Source organism: Triticum urartu, chromosome 2A, assembly GCF_056163025.1.
Source record: "Triticum urartu cultivar PI428250 chromosome 2A, HENAU_Tu73, whole genome shotgun sequence".
Lineage (NCBI taxonomy): Eukaryota > Viridiplantae > Streptophyta > Magnoliopsida > Poales > Poaceae > Triticum > Triticum urartu.
In genome coordinates, this window is record NC_141874.1 from 240,143,348 (window position 1) to 240,164,922 (window position 21,575).

Consider the following 21,575-nt stretch of genomic DNA (forward strand, 5'->3'; position numbering starts at 1 on the left):
GAATTTAGCTATTATTCCTGAGACGGTTGTTTTGCAAAAAAACCCTTCATGATCATTCATTAAATAACTTCACAACCGTGCATCGGATCTAAATAATTTATATATGTAACTTGATTAGAATTTCATCTAGTTTCACAATATCCAACTTTCATGCATGTTTGAGATGTTTAAAATGATGTTTTCTTTAATTTGCTCCTATGCCATGCTAAAATGCTTTAATTCATAACTAAATAACCGTAGCTCCAAATTTAATAAACTTTATATGTAAATGGGGTAGAAAAATGCCTAGTTTAACATGGTGGTTTTACTTTGCATGTTTAACAACTCTAAAATTGTGTTTAGGGCAGAACAGTACCAAACCTTAAAATATGCATATGGGGTTTTACCGAAATTGTTGTTCGTTGTTTCCGGCCTGATTTAAACTTTCCTAGATAGGTAGTTTTGTTGTGCTTCACCCCTGTCCATGTTAATCAACATTTAATATTGTTGGGTACATAAACGAGATCAAACTAAATAACTTGTCGTGGTGTTTCGTCAATATGCACCGTTGCGTAATGAGCTCCACTTGATTTGTAGGATTGCTTGTGCACTTTTGCCATGCCATGCTACATTAAACCGGACATGCATCATACTTGGTTGTGCATCATGCCATGCTTATGTCGTGGTTGTTTACTATGTTGTTTGCTTCTTTCCAGTGTGGCTTCTTCGGATTGGTTCCGATAACGTTGCGTTTGTGAGGATTCATTCGACTACGTCCGTTTGTCTTCCTCATGGACTCGCTCTTCTTCCTTGCGGGATCTCAGGCAAGATGACCATATGATACGTCTCCAATGTATCTATAATTTTTGATTGCTCCATGCTACTTTATCTACTGTTTTGGACTATATTGGGCTTTATTTTCCACTTTTATATTATTTTTGGGACTAACCTATTAACCGGAGGCCCAGCCCAGAATTGCTGTTTTTTGCCTATTTCAGTATTTCGAGGAAACAAATATCAAACGGAGTCCAAACGGAATGAAACCTTCGGGAACGTGATCTTCTCACCGAAGGTGATCCAGGAGACTTGGACCCTACTCCAAGAAGTTTCCGGGGAGGTCACGAGGGTGGAGGGCCCCCCTGGGCGCGCCCCCCTGCCTCGTGGGCCCCTCGGAGCTCCACCGACGTGCTCCTTCCTCCTATATATACCTACGTACCCCCATTAGACCAAATACGGAGCCAAAAACCTAATTCCACCGCCGCAACTTCCTGTATCCACGAGATCCCATCTTGGGGCCTGTTCCGGAGCTCTGCCGGAGAGGGCATCCATTACGGAGGGCTTCTACATCAACACCATAGCCCTTCCGATGAAGTGTGAGTAGTTTACTTCAGACCTTCAGGTCCATAGCTAGTAGCTAGATGGCTTCTCTCTTTTTGGATCTCAATACAATGTTCTTCCCCTCTCTCGTGGAGATCTATTCGATGTAATCTTCTTTTTGCGGTGTGTTTGTTGAGACCGATGAATTGTGGGTTTATGATCCAACTTATCTATGAATAATATTTGAATCTTCTCTGAATTCTTTTATGTATGATTGAGTTATCTTTGCAAGTCTCTTCGAATTATCCGTTTGGTTTGGCCAACAAGATTGGTAGCTCTTGCAATGGGAGAAGTGCTTAGCTTTGGGTTCAATCTTGCGGTGTCCTTACTCAGTGACAGAAAGAGTTGCAAGGCACGTATTGTATTGTTGCCATCGAGGATAACAAGATGGGGTATTTATCATATTGCATGAATTTATTCCACTACATCATGTCATCTTGCTTAAGGCGTTACTCTGTTTTTAACTTAATACTCTAGATGCATGCCGGATAGCGGTCGATGAGTGGAGTAATAGTAGTAGATGCAGGCGGGAGTCGGTCTACTTGTCACGGACGTGATGCCTATATACATGATCATACCTAGATAACCTCATAACTATGCTAAATTCTATCAATTGCTCAACAGTAATGTGTTCACCCACCGTAGAATGTCTATGCTCTTGAGAGAAGCCACTAGTGAAACCTATGGCCCCCGGGTCTATTCTCATCATATCAATCTCCATTACTTTATTTTACTTGTTTTGCTTTTACATTTCACTTTGCATCTTTATACCAAAAATACCAAATATATTATCTCTATCAGATCTCACTCTCGTAAGTGACCGTGAAGGGATTGACAACCCCTAAGCGTTGGTTGCGAGTTGCTACCGTTTTGTGCAGGTACGAGGGACTTGCGCGTGACCTCCTATTGGATTGATACCTTGGTTCTCAAAAACTGAGGGAAATACTTACGCTACTATGCTGCATCACCCCCTCCTCTTCGGGGAAAACCGACGCTAGCTCGAGACGTAGCAAGAAGGATTTCTGGCGCCGTTGCCGGGGAGGCCTACGCCAAGTCAAGTCAAGATTTACTCTCCCGTCAATGAGCCATTTCTGGCGCCGTTGCCGGGGAAGCCTACGCAAAAGTCAACATACCAAGTACCCATCACAATCTCTATCTCTCGCATTACATTATTTTCCATTTGCCTCTCGTTTTCCTCTCCCCCACTTCACCCTTGTCGTTTTATTCGCCCTCTCTTTCCCAATCTCCTCCTCTTTTTCCCTTTGCCTTTTGTTTGCTCGTGTGTTAGTTTGCTTGCTTGTCATGATGGCCCAAGATGCTACCAAATTGTGTGACTTCACCAATACCAATAACAATGATTTCCTTAGCACTCTGATTGCTCCTCTTGCCAATACTGAATCTTGTGAAATCAATACTGCTTTGTTGAATCTTGTTATGAAAGATCAATTCGCCGGCCTTCCTAGTGAAGATGCCGCTACTCATCTAAATGGCTTTGTTGATTTATGTGATATGCAAAATAAAAAGGATGTCGATAATGATGTCGTTAAATTGAAGTTATTTCCTTTTCGCTTAGAGATCGTGCTAAAACGTGGTTTTCATCTTTGCCTAAAAATAGTATTGATTCTTGGAACAAGTGCAAAGATGCTTTTATCTCTAAGTTTTTTCCTCCCGCTAAGATTATCTCTCTTAGGAATGATATTATGGATTTTAAGCAACTTGATCATGAACATGTTGCACAAGCTTGGGAGAGAATGGAATTAATGCTACGTAATTGTCCTACTCATGGTTTGAACTTATGGATGATTATACAAAAAATTTATGCTGGATTGAATTTTGCTTCTAGAAATCTTTTAGATTCGGCCGCGGGAGGCACTTTTATGGAAATCACTTTAGGAGATGCTACTAAACTCCTAGATAATATTATGGTCAATTATTCTCAATGGCATACTGAAAGATCTACTAATAAAAAAGTGCATGCTATAGAAGAAATCAATGTTTTGAGTGAAAAGATGGATGAACTTAGGAATTTATTTGTTAAGAGTGTTTCTTCTAATCCCAATAATATGCCTTTATCTACTTTGCTTGAGAATAATAATGAATCTATGGATGTGAATTTTGTTGGTAGGAATAGTTTTGGTAACAACGCGTATGGAGGGAATTTTAATTCTAGGCCTTATCCTAGTAATCCTTCTAATAATTATGGAAATTCCTACAACAACTCTTATGGAAATTTTAATAAGATGCCCTCTGAATTTGAGAGTAGTGTTAAAGAATTTATGAATTCGCAAAAGAATTTCAATGCTTTGCTTGAAGAGAAATTGCTTAAAGTTGATGATTTGGCTAGGAACGTTGATAGAATTTCTCTTGAGGTTGATTCTTTAAAGCTTAGATCTATTCCTCCTAAGCATGATATCAATGAGTCTCTCAAAGCCATGAGAATTTCCATCGATGAGTGCAAAGAAAGAACCGCTAGGATGCGTGCTTACAAAGATGCCTTTATTAAAGCGTGTTCTTCTAAATCCTATGAAAATCAAGATGAAGATCTGAAAGTTATTGATGTGTCCCTTATTAAATCTTTGTTTTTCAATATGAATCTTGATGAATCTGATTATGATCTTCCCTTACCTAGAAGGCGTTCTAAGAATTCTGAGTTTTTAGATCCTGATGATGAAATTGATAAAAAAGGGATTGAAAGAAATAAAAATCTAGATATTGCTAAACCCACTATTTTGGATCTCAAGGAATTTAACTATGAAAATTTCTCTTTAATTGATTGTATTTCCTTATTGCAATCCGTGTTAAATTCTCCTCATGCTTATAGTCGAAATAAGGCCTTTACCGAACACATTGTTGACGCCTTAATGCAATCTTATGAAGAAAAGCTTGAGTTGAAAGTTTCTATCCCTAGAAAACTCCATGATGAGTGGGAACCTACAATTAAGATTAAAATTAAAAATTACGAGTTTCATGCTTTGTGTGATTTGGGTGCTAGTGTCTCTACTATCCCCAAAGCTTTGTGTGATTTGTTAGATTTCCGTGACTTTGATGATTGCTCTCTAAACTTGCATCTTGCGGATTCCACTATTAAAAAGCCTATGCGAAGAATTAATGATGTTCTTATTGTTGCAAATAGGAATTATGTGCCCGTAGATTTTATCGTTCTTGATATAGATTGCAATCCTTCATGTCCTATTATTCTTGGTAGACCTTTCCTTAGAACGATTGGTGCAATTATTGATATGAAGGAAGGGAATATTAAAGTCCAGTTTCCCTTAAAGAAGGGCATGGAACACTTTCCTAGAAATAAAATAAAATTACCATATGAATCTATCATGAGAGCCACTTATGGATTGCCTACCAAAGATGGCAATACCTAGATCTATCCTTGCTTTTATGCCTAGCTAGGGGCGTTAAACGATAGCGCTTGTTGGGAGGCAACCCAATTTTATTTTATGTTTTTTGTTTTTGGTTCTGTTTAGGAATAAATAATCCATCTAGATTCTGTTTAGATGTGGTTTTATCTTTTAATTAGTGTTTTTGCCAAGTGAAACCTATTAGATCTTCTTGAAAGATAGTTATTTGATCTTGCTGTAATTTCCAGAATCTTTGCGCTCAGTGATCGAATTGTCAAAAATCACCAGAACGTGCTAAAATAGTGATTCCAATTGCTGCTGATCAATAAAAAAATTGCCCAGGTCTTCTAATTTTGGTAGAATTTTTTGGGTTCCAGAAGTTTGCGTTAGTAACAGATTACTACAGACTGTTCTGTTTTTGACAGATTCTGTTTTGCGTGTGTTGTTTGCTTATTTTGATGAATCTATGGCTAGTAAAATAGTTTATAAACCATAGAGAAGTTGGAATACAGTAGGTTTAACACCAATACAAATAAAGAACAAGTTCACTACAGTACCTTAAAGTAGTCTTTTGTTTTCTTTCTCTGACGGAGCTCACGAGATTTCTATTGAGTTTTGTGTTGTGAAGTTTTCAAGTTTTGGGTGAATTCTTTTGATGGATTATGGAACAAGGAGGGGCAAGAGCCTAAGCTTGGGGATGCCCATGACACCCCCAAGATAATCCAAGGACACCAAAAAGTCAAAGCTTGGGGATGCCCCGGAAGGCATCCCCTCTTTCGTCCACTTCCATCGGTAATTTACTTGGAGCTATATTTTTATTCACCACATGATATGTGTTTTGCTTGGAGCGTCTTGTATTATTTGTGTCTTTGCTTGTTAGTCTACCACAATCATCCTTGCTGTACACACCTTTTGAGAGAACCATGTATGAATTGAAATTTGTTAGAATACTCTATGTGCTTCACTTATATCTTTTGAGCTTGATAGTTTACTCTATGTGCTTCACTTATATCTTTTTGAGCGTGATAATTTTTGCTCTAGTGCTTCACTTAGATCTTTTAGAGCACGGTGGTGGTTTGTTTTAAAGAAACTTGATCTCCCATGCTTCACTTAGATTATTTTGAGAGTCGTTAATAGCATGGTAATTTGCTTAATGTTAATATACTTGGTATTCAAGATATGTGAAACTTTCTTTTTAGTGGGTTGAATACTAAGATAAGTTTGATGCTTGATAATTGTTTTGAGATATGGAGGTGATAATATCATAGTCGTGCTAGTTGAGTAGTTGTTAATTTGAGAAATACTTGTGTTGAAGTTAGCAAGTCCCGTACCATGCACGTATGGTTAAAGTTGTGTAACAAATTTGAAGCATGAAGTGTACCTGGCTTGTGCATCCTTATGAGTGGCGGTCGGGGACGAGCGATGGTCTTTTCCTACCAATCTATCCCCCTAGGAGCATGCGCGTAGTACTTGATTTTTGATGACTTCTAAATTTTTTCAATAAGTATATGAGTTCTTTTGACTAATGTTGAGTCCATGGATTATACGCACTTATACCTTTCCGCCATTTGCTAGCCTCTTTGGTACCGTGTATTGCCCTTTCTCACATTGGGAGTTGGTGCAAACTTCGCCAGTGCATCCAAACCCCATGATATGATACGCTCTTTCACACATAAACCTCCCTATACCTTCCTCAAAACAGCCACCATACCTACCTATCATGACATTTCCATAGCCATTCCGAGATATATTGCCATGCAACTTCCATCATCATCATCATCATGACATGCTTTACTTTTGTCATATTGCCATTGCATGATCTTGTAGTTGACATCGTATTTGTGGCAAAGCCACCATGCATTATTTTTCATACATGTCACTCTTGATTCATTGCACCATCCCGGTACACCGCCAGAGGCATTCATATAGAGTCATATCTTGTTCTAGTATCGAGTTGTAATCATTATGTTGTAATCAATAGAAGTGTGATGATCATCATTATTAGAGCATTGCCCAATCAAAAAAAAGAGAAAGGCCAAGAAGAAAGGAAAAAGAGAAAGGCCCAAAAAAAGAGAAAATAAAAAGGGCAATGCTACTATCTCTTTTTCCACACTTGTGCTTCAAAGTAGCACCTTGTTCTTCATGTAGTGAGTCTCATATATTGTGCTTCAAAGTAGCACCATGATTTTCATATAGTGAGTCTCATAATTTGTCTTGTTCATACTAGTGGGAATTTTTCATTATAGAACTTGGCTTGTATATTCCAACGATGGGCTTCCTCAAAATGCCCTAGGTCTTCATGAGCAAGCAAGTTGGATGCACACCCATTAGTTTTTTTTGTTGAGCATTCTTAGCTCTAGTGCATCCGTTGCATGGCAATCCCTACTCCTTGCATTAACATCAATTGATGGGCATCTCCATAGCTCATTGATTAGCCTCGTTGATGTGAGACTTTCTCCTTTTTTGTCTTCTCCACACAATCCCCATCATCATATTCTATACCACCCATAGTGCTATGTCCATGGCTCGCACTCATGTATTGCTTGAAGGTTGAAAAAGTTTGAGATTATTTGAGTATGAAACAATTGCTTGGCTTGTCATCGGGGATATAGAAGTTGGGAACATCTTTGTGTGACGAAAATGAAGCATAGCCTAACTATATGATTTTGTAGGGATGAACTTCCTTTGGCCATGTTATTTTGAGATGACATAATTGTTTGATTAGTATGCTTGAAGTATTATCATTTTTATGTCAATATGAACTTTTTTCTTGAACCTTTCGGATCTGAATATTCATACCATGATTAAGAAGATTTACATTGAAATTATGCCAGAGTATCACTCCGCATCAAAAATTCTCTTTTTATCATTTACCTACTCGAGGACGAGCAGGAATTAAGCTTGGGGATGCCTGATACGTCTCCAACGTATCTATAATTTTTGATTGCTCCATGCTACTTTATCTACTGTTTTGGACTATAGTGGGCTTTATTTTCCACTTTTATATTATTTTTGGGACTAACCTATTAACCGGAGGCCCAGCCCAGAATTGCTGTTTTTTGCCTATTTCAGTATTTCGAGGAAACAGAATATGAAACGGAGTCCAAACGGAATGAAACCTTCGGGAACGTGATCTTCTCACAGAACGTGATCCAGGAGACTTGGACCCTACTCCAAGAAGTTTCCGGGGAGGTCACGAGGGTGGAGGGCGCCCCCCTGCCTCGTGGGCCCCTCGGAGCTCCACCGACGTGCTCCTTCCTCCTATATATACCTACGTACCCCCATTAGACCAAATATGGAGCCAAAAACCTAATTCCACCGCCGCAACTTCCTGTATCCACGAGATCCCATCTTGGGGCCTGTTCCGGAGCTCCGCCGGAGAGGGCATCCATCACAGAGGGCTTCTACATCAACACCAATAGCCCTTCCGATGAAGTGTGAGTAGTTTACTTCAGATCTTCGGGTCCATAGCTAGTAGCTAGATGGCTTCTTCTCTCTTTTTGGATCTCAATACAATGTTCTCCCCCTCTCTCGTGGAGATCTATTCGATGTAATCTTCTTTTTGCGGTGTGTTTGTTGAGACCGATGAATTGTGGGTTTATGATCCAACTTATATATGAATAATATTTGAATCTTCTCTGAATTCTTTTATGTATGATTGAGTTATCTTTGCAAGTCTCTTCGAATTATCCGTTTGGTTTGGCCAACTAGATTGGTAGTTCTTGCAATGGGAGAAGTGCTTAGCTTTGGGTTCAATCTTGCGTTGTCCTTACTCAGTGATAGAAAGAGTTGCAAGGCACGTATTGTATTGTTGCCATCGAGGATAACAAGATGGGGTATTTATCATATTGCATGAATTTATTCCTCTACATCATGTCATCTTGCTTAAGGCGTTACTCTGTTTTTAACTTAATACTCTAGATGCATGGTGGATAGCGGTCGATGAGTGGAGTAATAGTAATAGATGCAGGCAGGAGTCGGTCTACTTGTCACGGACGTGATGCCTATATACATGATCATACCTAGATAACCTCATAACTATGCTAAATTCTATCAATTGCTCAATAGTAATTTGTTCACCCACCGTAGAATATCTATGCTCTTGAGAGAAGCCACTAGTGAAACCTATGGCCCCCGGGTCTATTCTCATCATATCAATCTCCATTACTTTATTTTACTTGTTTTGCTTTTACTTTTCACTTTGCATCTTTATACCAAAAATACCAAAAATATTATCTCTATCAGATCTCACTCTCGTAAGTGACCGTGAAGGGATTGACAACCCCTAAGCGTTGGTTGCGAGTTGCTACCGTTTTGTGCAGGTACGAGGGACTTGCGCGTGACCTCCTAATGGATTGATACCTTGGTTCTCAAAAACTGAGGGAAATACTTACGCTACTGTGCTGCATCACCCCCTCCTCTTCGGGGAAAACCAACGCTAGCTCGAGACGTAGCACCATACCCTCGAAATCACTTCTATCTTTGCTTGCTAGGTGCTCGATCTACTGCTATGCCTATGCTGCGATACCTACCACTTGCTTATCATGCTTCCCATATTGTTAAGTCAAGCCTCTAACCCACCTTGTCCTAGCAAACTGTTGTTTGGCTATGTTACCGCTTTGCTCAGCCCTTTTATAGTGTTGTTAGTTGCAGGTGAAGATTGGAGCTTGTTCCATGTTTGGAACATGGTTATTTTGTTGGGCTATCACAATATCTCTTATTTATATTAATGCATCTATATACTTGGTAAAGGGTGGAAGCCTCGGCCTTATGCCTGGTGTTTTGTTCCACTCTTGCCGCCCTAGTTTCCGTCATATCGGTGTTATGTTCCCCAATTTTGCGTTCCTTACACGGTTGGGTTATAATGGGAACCCCTTGACAGTTCGCCTTGAATAAAACTCCTCCAGCAATGCCCAACATTGGTTTTACCATTCGCCACCTAGCCTCTTTTTCCCTTGGGTTCCGCGGACTCAAGGGTCATCTTTATTTAAACCCCCCTGGGCTAGTGCTCCTCTGAGTGTTGGTCCGACCGAGTAGACTGCGGGGCTACCTCAGGGCAACTTGAGGGTTGGTTTTACTCGTAGGATGTCTCATCTGAGTGTGCCCTAAGAACGAGATATGTGCAGCTCCTATCGGGATTTGTCGGCACATTCGGGCGGTGTTGCTGGACTTGTTTTAGCATTGTTGAGGATGTCTTGTAACCGTGATGCCGAGTCTGATCTGATTGTCTTGGGAGAAGGAATATCCTTCGTTGACCGTGAGAGCTTGTGATGGGCTAAGTTGGGACACCCCTGCAGGGATTTGAACTTTCGAAAGCCGTGCCCGCGGTTATGGGAAGATGGGAATTTGTCAATGTCTGGTTGTAGAAAACCGCATGTGTAGCCGTGATGGTCTCTTCTCAGCGGGGTTGGGAAGTGAACACAATTGTTGGAGTTATGTTTGACATAGGTTGTTCTAGGATCACTTCTTGATCATAGTTGTTCGACCGTGCCTTTGCCTTCTCTTCTCGCTCCCATTTGCGCATGTTAGCCACCAAATATGCTAGTGCTTCCTGCAACTCCACCTCATACCTTTTACCCTTCCTATAAGCTTAAATAGTCTTGACTGCGAGGGTGTGAGATTGATGAGTCCCCGTGACTCACAGATACTTCCAAAACCAATTTGCAGGTGCCGATGATACCGTGCAGGTGACGCAACTGAGCTCAAGGAGGAGCCCGATGAAGATCGTGTCCGTTATGTTGTTCCGTTTCAGTTGATCAGTAGTGGAGCCCAGTCGGGATGATCGGGGATCTGTGTAGCATTAGGGGTAGTCTTCTTTTTATTTTGGTTCCGTAGTCGGACCTTGAGTGTATTTGGATGAATGTAATGTTATATTCATGTATTGTGTGAAGTGGCGATTGTAAGCCAACTATGTATCTTTTCCCTTATTGTATTACATGGGTTGTTTGCGAAGATTACCTCACTTGCGACATTGCTTCAATGCGGTTATGCCTCTAAGTCGTGCTTCGACACATGGGAGATATAGCCGCATCGAGGGCGTTTCAAGTTGGTAATTAGAGCCTTCCCCGACTTTAGGAGCCCCCCTGCTTGATCGAATCGCCGGCGTTGTTGAGTCTAGAAAAATGTTTTGAGTCTTATAGGATTATATATATAGATATATCGGAGAGTAGGATTCTTTTTACTCCTCAGTCCCTTCGTCACTCTGGTGAGGCATCCTGACATAGAGTTTTGACTCTTGTCTTCTCAAATTTAACTAAAAAAATTTAGGATCACGCGGGTATCTTGGAATCGTTCCGATGGTTTTGTGACGAGAACATTGTTCTTGGTGCCTCCTGATATTTAGGGGTTGAGGCAGTGTCCCGGGGAGTTGAGCTCCGAGGTGTTGTCGTCACAATTTTATCGTTGCAGTTCTGGAATACTTGAGTTTCGCCGACATCGAAAATCTCTTTTATGCAGTTGTTGGTGAGATAACCTCGACGCCACCCAGTACTAGGGAGGGAGTTCGGGAGTATTGCCATAACTCGTATAACGAATGCTTTTCGAAGGTTGAGGTAAACGATTTCCGAAGGTTTCTTGGTTATGTGTTGAAGGATGGATACAGCTGGATGTAGGATTTGTGTAGTTTTGGGTGAGATATTATGCTTCCCATGTATCCCCAACACCTGATTGCATAACCGGAAAGTTTTGGGAGTTTATAAGTGAGAATTCAAGTAGCTCTTAGGATATCTTTCCGACGGATGTATGATATGAAATTGGGGTTCGACGTCTAGTGGTCCGCCTATCCACGGTTGGTTTTACAGTGGTCTCGCTGTGTCTTAAAGAGTCCTTGGCTATGCTGACTCGGGGACGCTTCGTATATCATGTGCACTGCCTTGTACATGATGGTGCTGTACGATCGAGCCCGTGTAGGCCCCACCACGAAAACTTCGGACGAAATCTCTACCATATGTTTGTTCTGGCTTATTCCGCAAGCCTATCCTTTGTTTTGTTTTTGAGCTGTGGTATTCGAGTTGCTTCGAAGTCAAGTGTTGATTCCATACCTTTCCTAAGTGGTGTTCTCATACTCCTATCTGAATACTAATCCTTCTCAATCGTCGAGTCTGTCATGTATATCCTTTTAATCCAGCGTGTTTTCTCTTCAAGTGGATTCGATCATTTCAACATCCGCTAGATCAAGTATCAGTTCTTCTCAACGGTGTTTGTTTCATCCGTCTCCAAATTGTTTTTGTTTTCCCACCCACCCACCCTTTTTCTTCAAGGACTAAGATTTCTTTATCAAGTATCTATCTTATGGTTATGAAGTCTCTCCATTCTTTTCTGTCAATGTCCTTACCCGGTGATTCTCATGAAGATCCTAACGGAACCTCAAGTTCATCACTCTTCATTCTTTTCTTTTCTCCGGTGGATTCAATTCAAGCTTTGGTTTTGAGCATAGTCTTTTCTTTTTGCCCAATGCTTTTCTCATGCCGGTGCACCTCTTAATCATCCACTTCTCACTATTCAATTGTTCCGGAGTGCTCAAGATATCTCAAAAGGCTCGTCTAGTCATTCAAGATCCGTTCAACCTATTTCAAGGTTGTTATCTAATTCAAGCCATTTAATTCAACCGGTGCATTCTCCTTTTCAAGTAATCATTTCAACGGTGTATCTTTTGAGTGGGCCCTAACCCACAGGTTTTTTCCCAGGATCTTACCTGACTCTTCTAATTTTCCCGGAGCTATCTTAAATTCTTTTCGAAGTTTGACGTAAGAATGATTCATCATCAGTCGGGATGGTTTCTCCAAGATCTTTCAAATTCTTTTCGTCGTTGGTTCAACTTTTCTATTTTTCATTCCGGAGTGCCTCAACAATTCTTGGTGGTGTTTCTCGTTGTAATTCTCGGATTTTGAAGATTGAAGAAGTGGGGGAGAGGTGTTTCGTCAATATGCACCGTTGCATATTGAGCTCCACTTGATTTGTAGGATTGCTTGTGCACTTTTGCCATGCCATGCTTCATTAAATCGGACATGCATCGTACTTGGTTGTGCATCATGCCATGCTTATGTCATGGTTGTTTACTATGTTGTTTGCTTCTTTCTGGTGTGGCTTCTTCGGGTTGGTTCCAATAACGTTGCGTTTGTGAGGATTCGTTCGACTACGTCCATTTGTCTTCCTCATGGACTCGTTCTTCTTCCTTGCGGGATCTCAGGCAAGATGACCATACCCTCGAAATCACTTCTATCTTTGCTTGCTAGCTGCTCGATCTATTGCTATGCCTATGCTGCGATACCTACCACTTGCTTATCATGCCTCCCATATTGTTAAGCCAAGCCTCTAACCCACCTTGTCCTAGCAAACTGTTTTTTGGCTATGTTACCGCTTTGCTCAGCCCTTTTATAGCGTTGTTAGTTGCAGGTGAAGATTGGAGCTTGTTCCATGTTTGGAACATGGTTATTTTGTTGGGGTATCACAATATCTCTTATTTATATTAATGCATCTATATACTTGGTAAAGGGTGGAAGCCTTGGCCTTATGCCTGGTGTTTTGTTCCACTCTTGCCGCCCTAGTTTCTGTCATATCGGTGTTATATTCCCGGATTTTGCGTTCCTTACACGGTTGGGTTATAATGGGAACCCCTTGACAGTTCGCCTTGAATAAAAATCCTCCAGGAATGTCCAACATTGGTTTTAGCATTCACCACCTAGCCTCTTTTTCCCTTGGGTTCCGCGGACTCAGGGGTCATCTTTATTTAAACCCCCCCTGGGCTAGTGCTCTTCTGAGTGTTGGTCCGATCGAGTAGACCACGGGGCCACCTCAGGGCAACTTGAGGGTTGGTTTTACTCGTAGGATGTCTCATCTGAGTGTGCCCTGAGAACGAGATATGTGCAGCTCCTATCGGGATTTGTCGGCACATTCGGGCGGTGTTGCTGGACTTGTTTTACCATTGTTGAGGATGTCTTGTAACCGGGATGCCGAGTCCGATCGGATTGTCTTGGGAGAAGGAATATCCTTCGTTGACCGTGAGAGCTTGTGATGGGCTAAGTTGGGACACCCCTGCAGGGATTTGAACTTTCGAAAGCCGTGCCCGTGGTTATGGGCAGATGGGAATTTGTTAATGTCCGGTTGTAGAAAACCTGAAACTTATCTTAATTAAAATGCATCAACCGCGTGTGTAGCTGTGATGGTCTCTTCTCGGCGGGGTCTGGGAAGTGAACACGGTTGTTGGAGTTATGTTTGACGTAGGTTGTTCTAGGATCACTTCTTGATCATAGTTGTTCGACCGTGCCTTTGCCTACTCTTCTCGCTCCCATTTGCGTATGTTAGCCACCAAATATGCTAGTGCTTGCTGCAGCTCCACCTCATACCTTTTACCCTTCCTATAAGCTTAAATAGTCTTGATCGCGAGGGTGTGAGATTGCTGAGTCCCCGTGACTCATAGATACTTCCGAAACCAGTTTGCAGGTGCCGATGATATCGTGTAGGTGACGCAACCGAGCTCAAGGAGGACCCCGATGAAGATCGTGTCCGTTATGTTGTTCTGTTTCAGTTGATCAGTAGTGGAGCCCAGTCGGGACGATCGGGGATCTGTGTAGCATTAGGGGTAGTCTTCTTTTTATTTTGGTTCCGTAGTCGGACCTTGAGTGTATTTGGATGAATGTAATGTTATATTCATGTATTGTGTGAAGTGGCGATTGTAAGCCAACTATGTATCTTTTCCCTTATTGTATTACATGGGTTGTTTGCGAAGATTACCTCACTTGCGACATTGCTTTCAATGCGGTTGTGCCTCTAAGTCGTGCTTCGACACGTGGGAGATATAGCCGCATCGAGGGAGTTACAGCCAGGTTGTCTATGTGGACAAGATATGATTCCATACATTGTGTCGTTTGACTTTGGGGGGGGGGACAGCTGTTAAGGCAACTCTACCAGATTCGTCATATCGGTGATCGCCATATGGGATATGGAGGCCATGGCGGCAGTGCACAAATACTTATTTGCCATAATGCGGCCTCCATATCTTTTCTTACATGTGTGCCTCACTTGCCATGAATACATCAATTTAGTTTCTTTCCTTAACGTGGAAGTTTTTCAAAGAGCTTCGTATGAGTGGTTCACAATCTAAAAAACATGGAAGTTTTTCAGTACCATATTTCAACGTCGGTTTCACTAGGATTTCGACTTGGATTTACAAAATGGATTCAAAGAACCAAATAGGATTTAAAATTTTGATACTAGTTCCCCGAAGTACTGGCTCTTCCTCCTCTTGGTGACCTCGCAGGCAGGGAAGGCTTCAACTACGTTGACAACCACGGCCATTCGTTCAACGAACGCATGTGCGTCCTGGATACGGGACAAGGACAACACCCTGAAGGTCGAAGTCATCGCAGCTTTCACATACGTGTGGGAGGCCACAGAGATGTGATCGAAATATTCGTGGGCAGTGCAACCGACACCTGGTTCAGCCTTACGCGCACGTCTTCCTCGACCCACTCCGAGAATTCCCACGTCCTCTCCTAGAACTCTCTCTCGGCATGGTCTTCTTTAGTCTCGCCGATGGAAGGTCTACAGGAAGGGCACGGGTACACCAACATGGTCGACGGGTGTGTGGTTGTGTCGTCAATGAGGTTGAAGGAACAAAGGGAAGAGGGTGAGTGGTGGTGATGGGGGTTTATATACCCTTGAATGGTCGCGATCCGTTGGGAATTAGGGGTGGATCTATCCCGCGCGGGTGGGACGTGTATGCAAAATGTGATGGCGGTAAGAAGAGGCCGACGTGAAAATCCCAATGCCCCCACCCCTCCCGAGCGGGTGGCAAATGGCTTGCTCTCCATATCAGCATTGAAAAACTCCAAATACGGAGTCTTGCGGGCTGTATATGGAGCGTGCTCCGTAATTTGTGCATGCCGAAGACCGAATGGAAACTCTCCTAGAGGGGCCTTTAGAGCATCTACATCCGGACTTGGCAAATTCGGCCCCTCAAACGCCCGCAGACACGCCCGGGTGCGTCCGCGGGCACTGACCGAGCACCCCTCAAATGTTGCGCTGCACATCCACATACCGCAAATTTCGATCCTCAAATACATTCAATCCATGCACGTCAATCATACAATACAAATTGTCCAAATTACAAAGTTCAAGACAAAGCAAAGCAAATCATAGTTCAACAAACCGGACATGCCAAAATGAAATCAATGTCTGAGCATGACGGATGGCCTCGGATCACTGGCCGAGCACCTGCTCCGAGCGAAATGCATCGTGCTCCAGTTGAAATGTGTCATGCTCGTCCTACTTTGCCTGCATCCGGGATGCCTCCTCCGCCTACATCCGTGCCGCAGCCGCCCTTACCGCCTCGTACTCCCTACGGTTGTTGATCTCCTTCTTCTTGTCCGCAATCCACTTCTTCACATGCTCATCCAAGAGTGTTTTGTCCACCAACATGATCCTTGCATCTTCCGCATCCCGTGCGAATTGTAACCTCTCCTTCTCAAGCTCTATGTCTCCAAATGTCTTGGCGTTCTCGAGTTTCCATTTTATCGCCGCTTGTTGCTTCTCCAACTCGATCTTCTCCCTCCCAATTTCGAGCTTCTTCTCCGCCCTATTCCGGTCCCACTCTATCCTTTCCTTTTGCGAATCCAACATGAGCTTGTACATATCCTCCTTGTTCTCCCTCACCAAAAAATGTCCGTCCATGTGGAGGACATTTTTGTAGCTGCGGCATCACGGGCGGCACGTGCCTTCTCCCACCTGTTTTCCCATGACTTGGCGGTTATCCTTTGGCATGGTGGCTTTTCCATTCATCATGACAACATCGTCCTCTTGATCGTCCAACCCAATTGATTGGTTGGAGCTTGAGCCATCATTCCTCTTCTTGCCGGACTTGAGATCGGCCACAAGTTGCTAACACTTTGTCTTGCCATTCAATATGACCCAACAATGGCTAAACGCAAATGGCTTCTTCTCCACCTCATGATACAAAGTGGCTGCCACCGTCGTCTAGCAAACAACATATGTATGAGCACGAAAATGCAAACACAAGAATCATATGCAAATGGCGACAAGATGAAGCAATTGAGCTTACATGAGTTGCGACTCCCATCCCACTTTGAGGGCGTTTGGTCACTTGTGAGTAGTAGCCGACGTACTTATTCACTTCCCCTTGAATGACCCCCCAATAATGTTGGAGAGATGCCACATTGCGGGTGGTCACGATAGGATGCGGTTCCACATACTTCTTTTGTTCGTGATACTCCTTCCAAATCTTCATCCAATATGTGTTCCCCTTTTGCTTGGTGCCGCATATTGGATCCATCGTTGTGGCAAACCAAGCTTTGACAAACAAGATGTCCTCAAATCTTGAGAATGCTGAACCTCTTGCCTTCAGCGTCTTGGTCTTCTTCTTCTTGCTCAGATTGGGATTGAATGTTATCCCAACTTCAAATGCGGTGGTGGCCTCCAATTCATATTCCATTTCGGTCGGATCTTCATTGTCATTGATCATGTTCGAAAAGAACGCCTCCTACATGATTATGGTTTGCAAGCATTCATCATGTGCGAAATGAACTAGTGGTTTATGCAAAAATCTGATCAGACAGGAGCAAATAAAATGCACTGACTATTGTTCAGCCATTCCGTTGAACATGTCGAGGGCAGCTCGGGCACTTTTGATGCCCGTGCTCATCTGTGCCCGAACGAGCTGCGGTGAGTCACATACGTCGACCGTCGGCATATGTGTGGGTAGAAAGTTGTCCAGAATGGCCCAGTAGGCAGTCGAATCATCCTCTGTCCCAACGGGGTCAAACAGCGTAATCTGCATCGGCACTCGGATGGAAGGGGTGCGGGGATCCGAGCGCGGCGGAGGAGATAGCTGTTCCACCATGTCCGAACCTCCCTGGCCGCCCCCACCTCCCTTTCTCGCTGCCGGCGTAGCCGCAACTCCCATGCGACGTTCTCCGCTTTGCAAGTCGCAGCCCACGAAGTGACCCGCTGACGGACGAGGCGGATTGTGTCTCCGCTGCAACTCCCAGGCGACGTTCTCCACCTTGCAAGTCGCAGCCGACGAAGTGACCCGCCGACGGAAGAGGCGGACTGCGTCTCTGCCATGGCGGTCTGGGTCGGGCTGGACGACATCTCCGATGATGGATCGGGACCGGTGGTTAGGATTGGGAGCAAGGGTGGAGGATGGCGAGGGTCCGGGCGCGGGAAAGTTTGGGGGGCGACGGGATGAGGGGAAAGGGTTTGGTGGATTTGTTGCAATTTGAGGTGGGGTCGGGCTGTCGGGTCCGACCTGGCGGGTATGCCCGGCCGCCCTTATATCCGCCCCATATTTAAGCTGGATATGAGGGGTGCCGGTTAGCCTGGGCGTCTGAGGCTTATTTAAGGAGCCCATCTGGTCAAAAAATCGTGATCAATCAGTGACCGGATGGCCCGCTCGAACGTATGAGGCGGGTTTGAGACGCCCGGTTATAGATGCTCTTACATCTAAAATCGTTTTAATGGCGGTTGGGGCTATATGACGACTTTGTTAGAGTTGCTAGATGGCATATCCATTTTATGTCCTTGGGTCGTTGGGTCAGCGGTGTTACCATGTGACTTAACATGTCAGTATGTTTACCCGTGCCTACGTACTAGTACGTGCGTACTCTACAGTATATACAAAGACCAGGACCGTATTGTGTGTAGCAGCGCGCCCACATGTGCGCCCTGCCTCCACACATACGGCACCCGCCTTTATATCCCTTTCGACCTTTCCTTCCACCCCCTCCGCTTCTTCTCCTTCTCCTTCCACTCATCAGCTAGCTCCACAGTTCCACTTCCGCGACAGCTTCCCGAGAAGAGCCCTAACTAGCTTCATCTTCATCGCGCCTCACCGGAAGGCATGGACCGCAAGGACAAGTCCCGCAAGTCCTCCTCGGCAGCGTCCATGGCCGCGCTCGCCGCCGCAGCTGCGGCCGGCGACGTGGCCCGAGCCGACGGGATGTCTGGCGAGGAGGACCAGAAGCTGAAGCTCGTGAACGTTCCTGTGGTTTCCGTCGGCGGCTCGAGCTCCTCTGCCGCGGCGGTGGCGGTGAGGAGGGGCAGTGGTGCTGCTGGCGCCGTGGCGACGGGCGCGGCTGGGGCAGGCGGGCCGAGCTGCCAGGCTGAGAGGTGCGGCGCCGACCTCAGCGAGGCGAAGCGGTACCACCGCAGGCACAAGGTGTGCGAGGCGCACGCCAAGGCTGCTGTTGTGGTCGTCGCCGGCCTCCGCCAGCGCTTCTGCCAGCAATGCAGCCGGTAAGGATAAATTCACAAGCACGTCCTCTTAATTAGGATCCATTTTCTTCATGATCAGTTGGTTCCTTCCTTCCTTCCTTCCTTCCTTCTAAAGGTACTCCATATATGAACAAGTGCATAGATTATCCATTAATTTGGCTCTTACTAGCTTTCTTGCAACCTTCACAAAACTCTTCAAGTGGAAATTCTAAGAAGATTTCATTTTAGAACCACTATGCATGAGGCTATACCTCTTGGCTTCGTTCTTGGTAGCCTTCCAATCAACACTGATAGTCTGTGATAAGAGGCCAGGCTCAAGAAAAGAAAAGTATTAGTGCAGGTTACTGTTTCATTTATGCTAGATAGTAACCCTGTTTGTATTATCTCTGGCAAGCTTACAGTGATAAGAAGTGGGATAAGAGAAACCAGGTCTGAGGTCTCACATGTCATCCAGAGGATTCTTTTCTTGCTTTGTTAGTGCACCATAGACCATAGTGCACATCATTGTCCTTTCTTGTTTGCTTGGGAAGGATAGTGGCTCTGTGGCTGTGGCAGTGGCTGTACATATTCTTTATGGGACACAGACTTTTAGCTCCTGTCGGTGCAGATGATCACAACTTGACTTGGTCCTTGCCATTTGCCTAAACCCATGGCCAGGGCAGCTTCTGGCTCCCCGAGCAGTTTAGCTGCAAAACAGTCTGTGCCTTCACTGCTAGCTATGTTTGGGTGCTTGATAGAAGATGTGGTGGTCAGTCCTAGATTAATCTGTTCACCTGCGGCCCGACCGGTTGCTGCATATTTTCAGATGCTTTATGTTTCTTGTGGTTAAATGACATCTTTGCTCTTTAGGAACACTACAATTGCATGTTGCTCTATCTCCGTATATATTAGATTCCCTTGTCACCTTGGCATTTTTCCTGAACAGACGAGTCCTTCTATTGTCTAGATTTTAACGTGTGCTTTTCAAAAGGAGGGTACACCAGTGGGATTAACAGTGTAGCTTGAAGTTAATCTAGCAGTAGTGGTGGTGGTGGTACTGGTGGACCGGTTCATTTCCAGAGTGCAGTTGGTCGCTGGCCCTGTTCGTGCTGTCCTAGTGCAGTTTTAAGGTGTCGACAAAGACATTGCTACAGAAGTTCTTGATTACTCATAGGTGGTGAATTCAAGTGGAACAAACAAACCAAATGTGGTCCTCTGATTCAGAAAGCCATCATGATTTTTCATAACCTGTAACTCGAAAAATAAATTGAACCAGGAACCGTAGAACTAGAACTATGAATGATGCTCTGACCATAATGTACGAGAGTTCAGAACCACTCCTGCAGAGCAACACACACACACACACACACACACACATGCTCTGTTCTTCAGGTACCCCGTGTTAAATCGATCAATGCACCGTTGTAAATTGCAAGCTAAAAATTGGAGGTTAATTATTGGCGGTGTAGGGGAAGTTCGGGGTCTTTGTACGGATAAACAGGACTAAATAGACTGTCTCTGCTTTTGCATGCACATGCATGAGCACAGCACCAGATTCCACCGGTACAGCTGCAAAAATAGCTTCGTTTAATTCGCTCCAGTTACGCGGCAAAATTTTGTATTGCTGCTTCACTTCACGTGCTGCGAGTAGTTTTCATCTCTTGGTACTTTGTTTGGTGTTGCTATCAATGTTGTGCCTGTTTCTTGTCGTCTCTGTCTGAAAACTGCTGCTGCTCTTGATCGGCATTGCATTGCAGGTTCCACGAGCTTCTGGAGTTCGACGACCAGAAGCGCAGCTGCCGCCGGCGCCTGGCCGGGCACAACGAGCGGCGGAGGAAGAGCTCGGCGGAGGCCAACGGCGGCGACGGGTGCCGCCACGCCGACCAGGACGGGCGTACCCACCCGGGGAACCCGCCGCTGAACCATTTCCAGATCAGATAAACCTACCTAAGCATGCTCCCTCTCTTCTGTCATGCAGCCATGCTACTAGCTACGTATATCTATATATGTATCCACCCACCTACGTACGTACCTGCCTACCTACTACGTCTCCACTATCCAGTGTACTAACTGGCAGTATATGTGGTCTCCTGTACTGCTATATATTTGCTGCTGTCTGCCAAAAACCTAAGCTAAGCTAATTGTAACCTGGGAACTGGTCAGGTGTTAGAGTGATTGTGTGTGTGATGTGTAATTGTAGCCTGTGCAGCCGAGACTTCTGCAGGCTGTGTAATATTGCTGCTTTGCTGGGATAATTTGTGGCAATATATGCTATCTATTCGAGGAACGGGCCAGTGTATGTTTTCTTTCAAGTCCCTATACCCAATCTCTAGTGGGTTTTTTGTTTGTTATGTAGAGCATTTGGTTTTCACTTGGCCTTTCCCAACCAACCAGGCAATTTTAGGTTTTTGGGTCTGATGTTTCCTTATAAACTTGGTCGCCTCCATTCTTCTAATGGAACTTGCAGAAACCCCTGCCCCTGAGAAAAGGTTTTTCGAAAAAAAAAGATTACTCAAAACTTTGCAAGACGCACTGAAGCTCTGTTTTGAACAAAGACGCTAAATCTCAATCCCCTCACCAACTAAATAGGGCGCCATGGATTTCGAGCTCCAAATTTCACTCCCCGTCAATTTCTAGTTCCCTCCAAATCTGAAAAAG

General features: G+C 44.1%; 1 protein-coding gene across 1 annotated transcript; it reads left to right on the forward strand.

The window, feature by feature from the left end:
- The first annotated feature begins 18,432 nt into the window (after positions 1-18,432).
- LOC125537295 (squamosa promoter-binding-like protein 13) lies at positions 18,433-21,204 on the forward strand. Its single transcript, XM_048700589.2, has 2 exons — positions 18,433-18,959; positions 20,675-21,204. The coding sequence occupies exons 1-2, from the start codon at positions 18,565-18,567 to the stop codon at positions 20,856-20,858; spliced, it is 579 nt and encodes a 192-aa protein (XP_048556546.1). The 5' UTR covers positions 18,433-18,564; the 3' UTR covers positions 20,859-21,204.
- Positions 21,205-21,575: the final 371 nt, after the last annotated feature.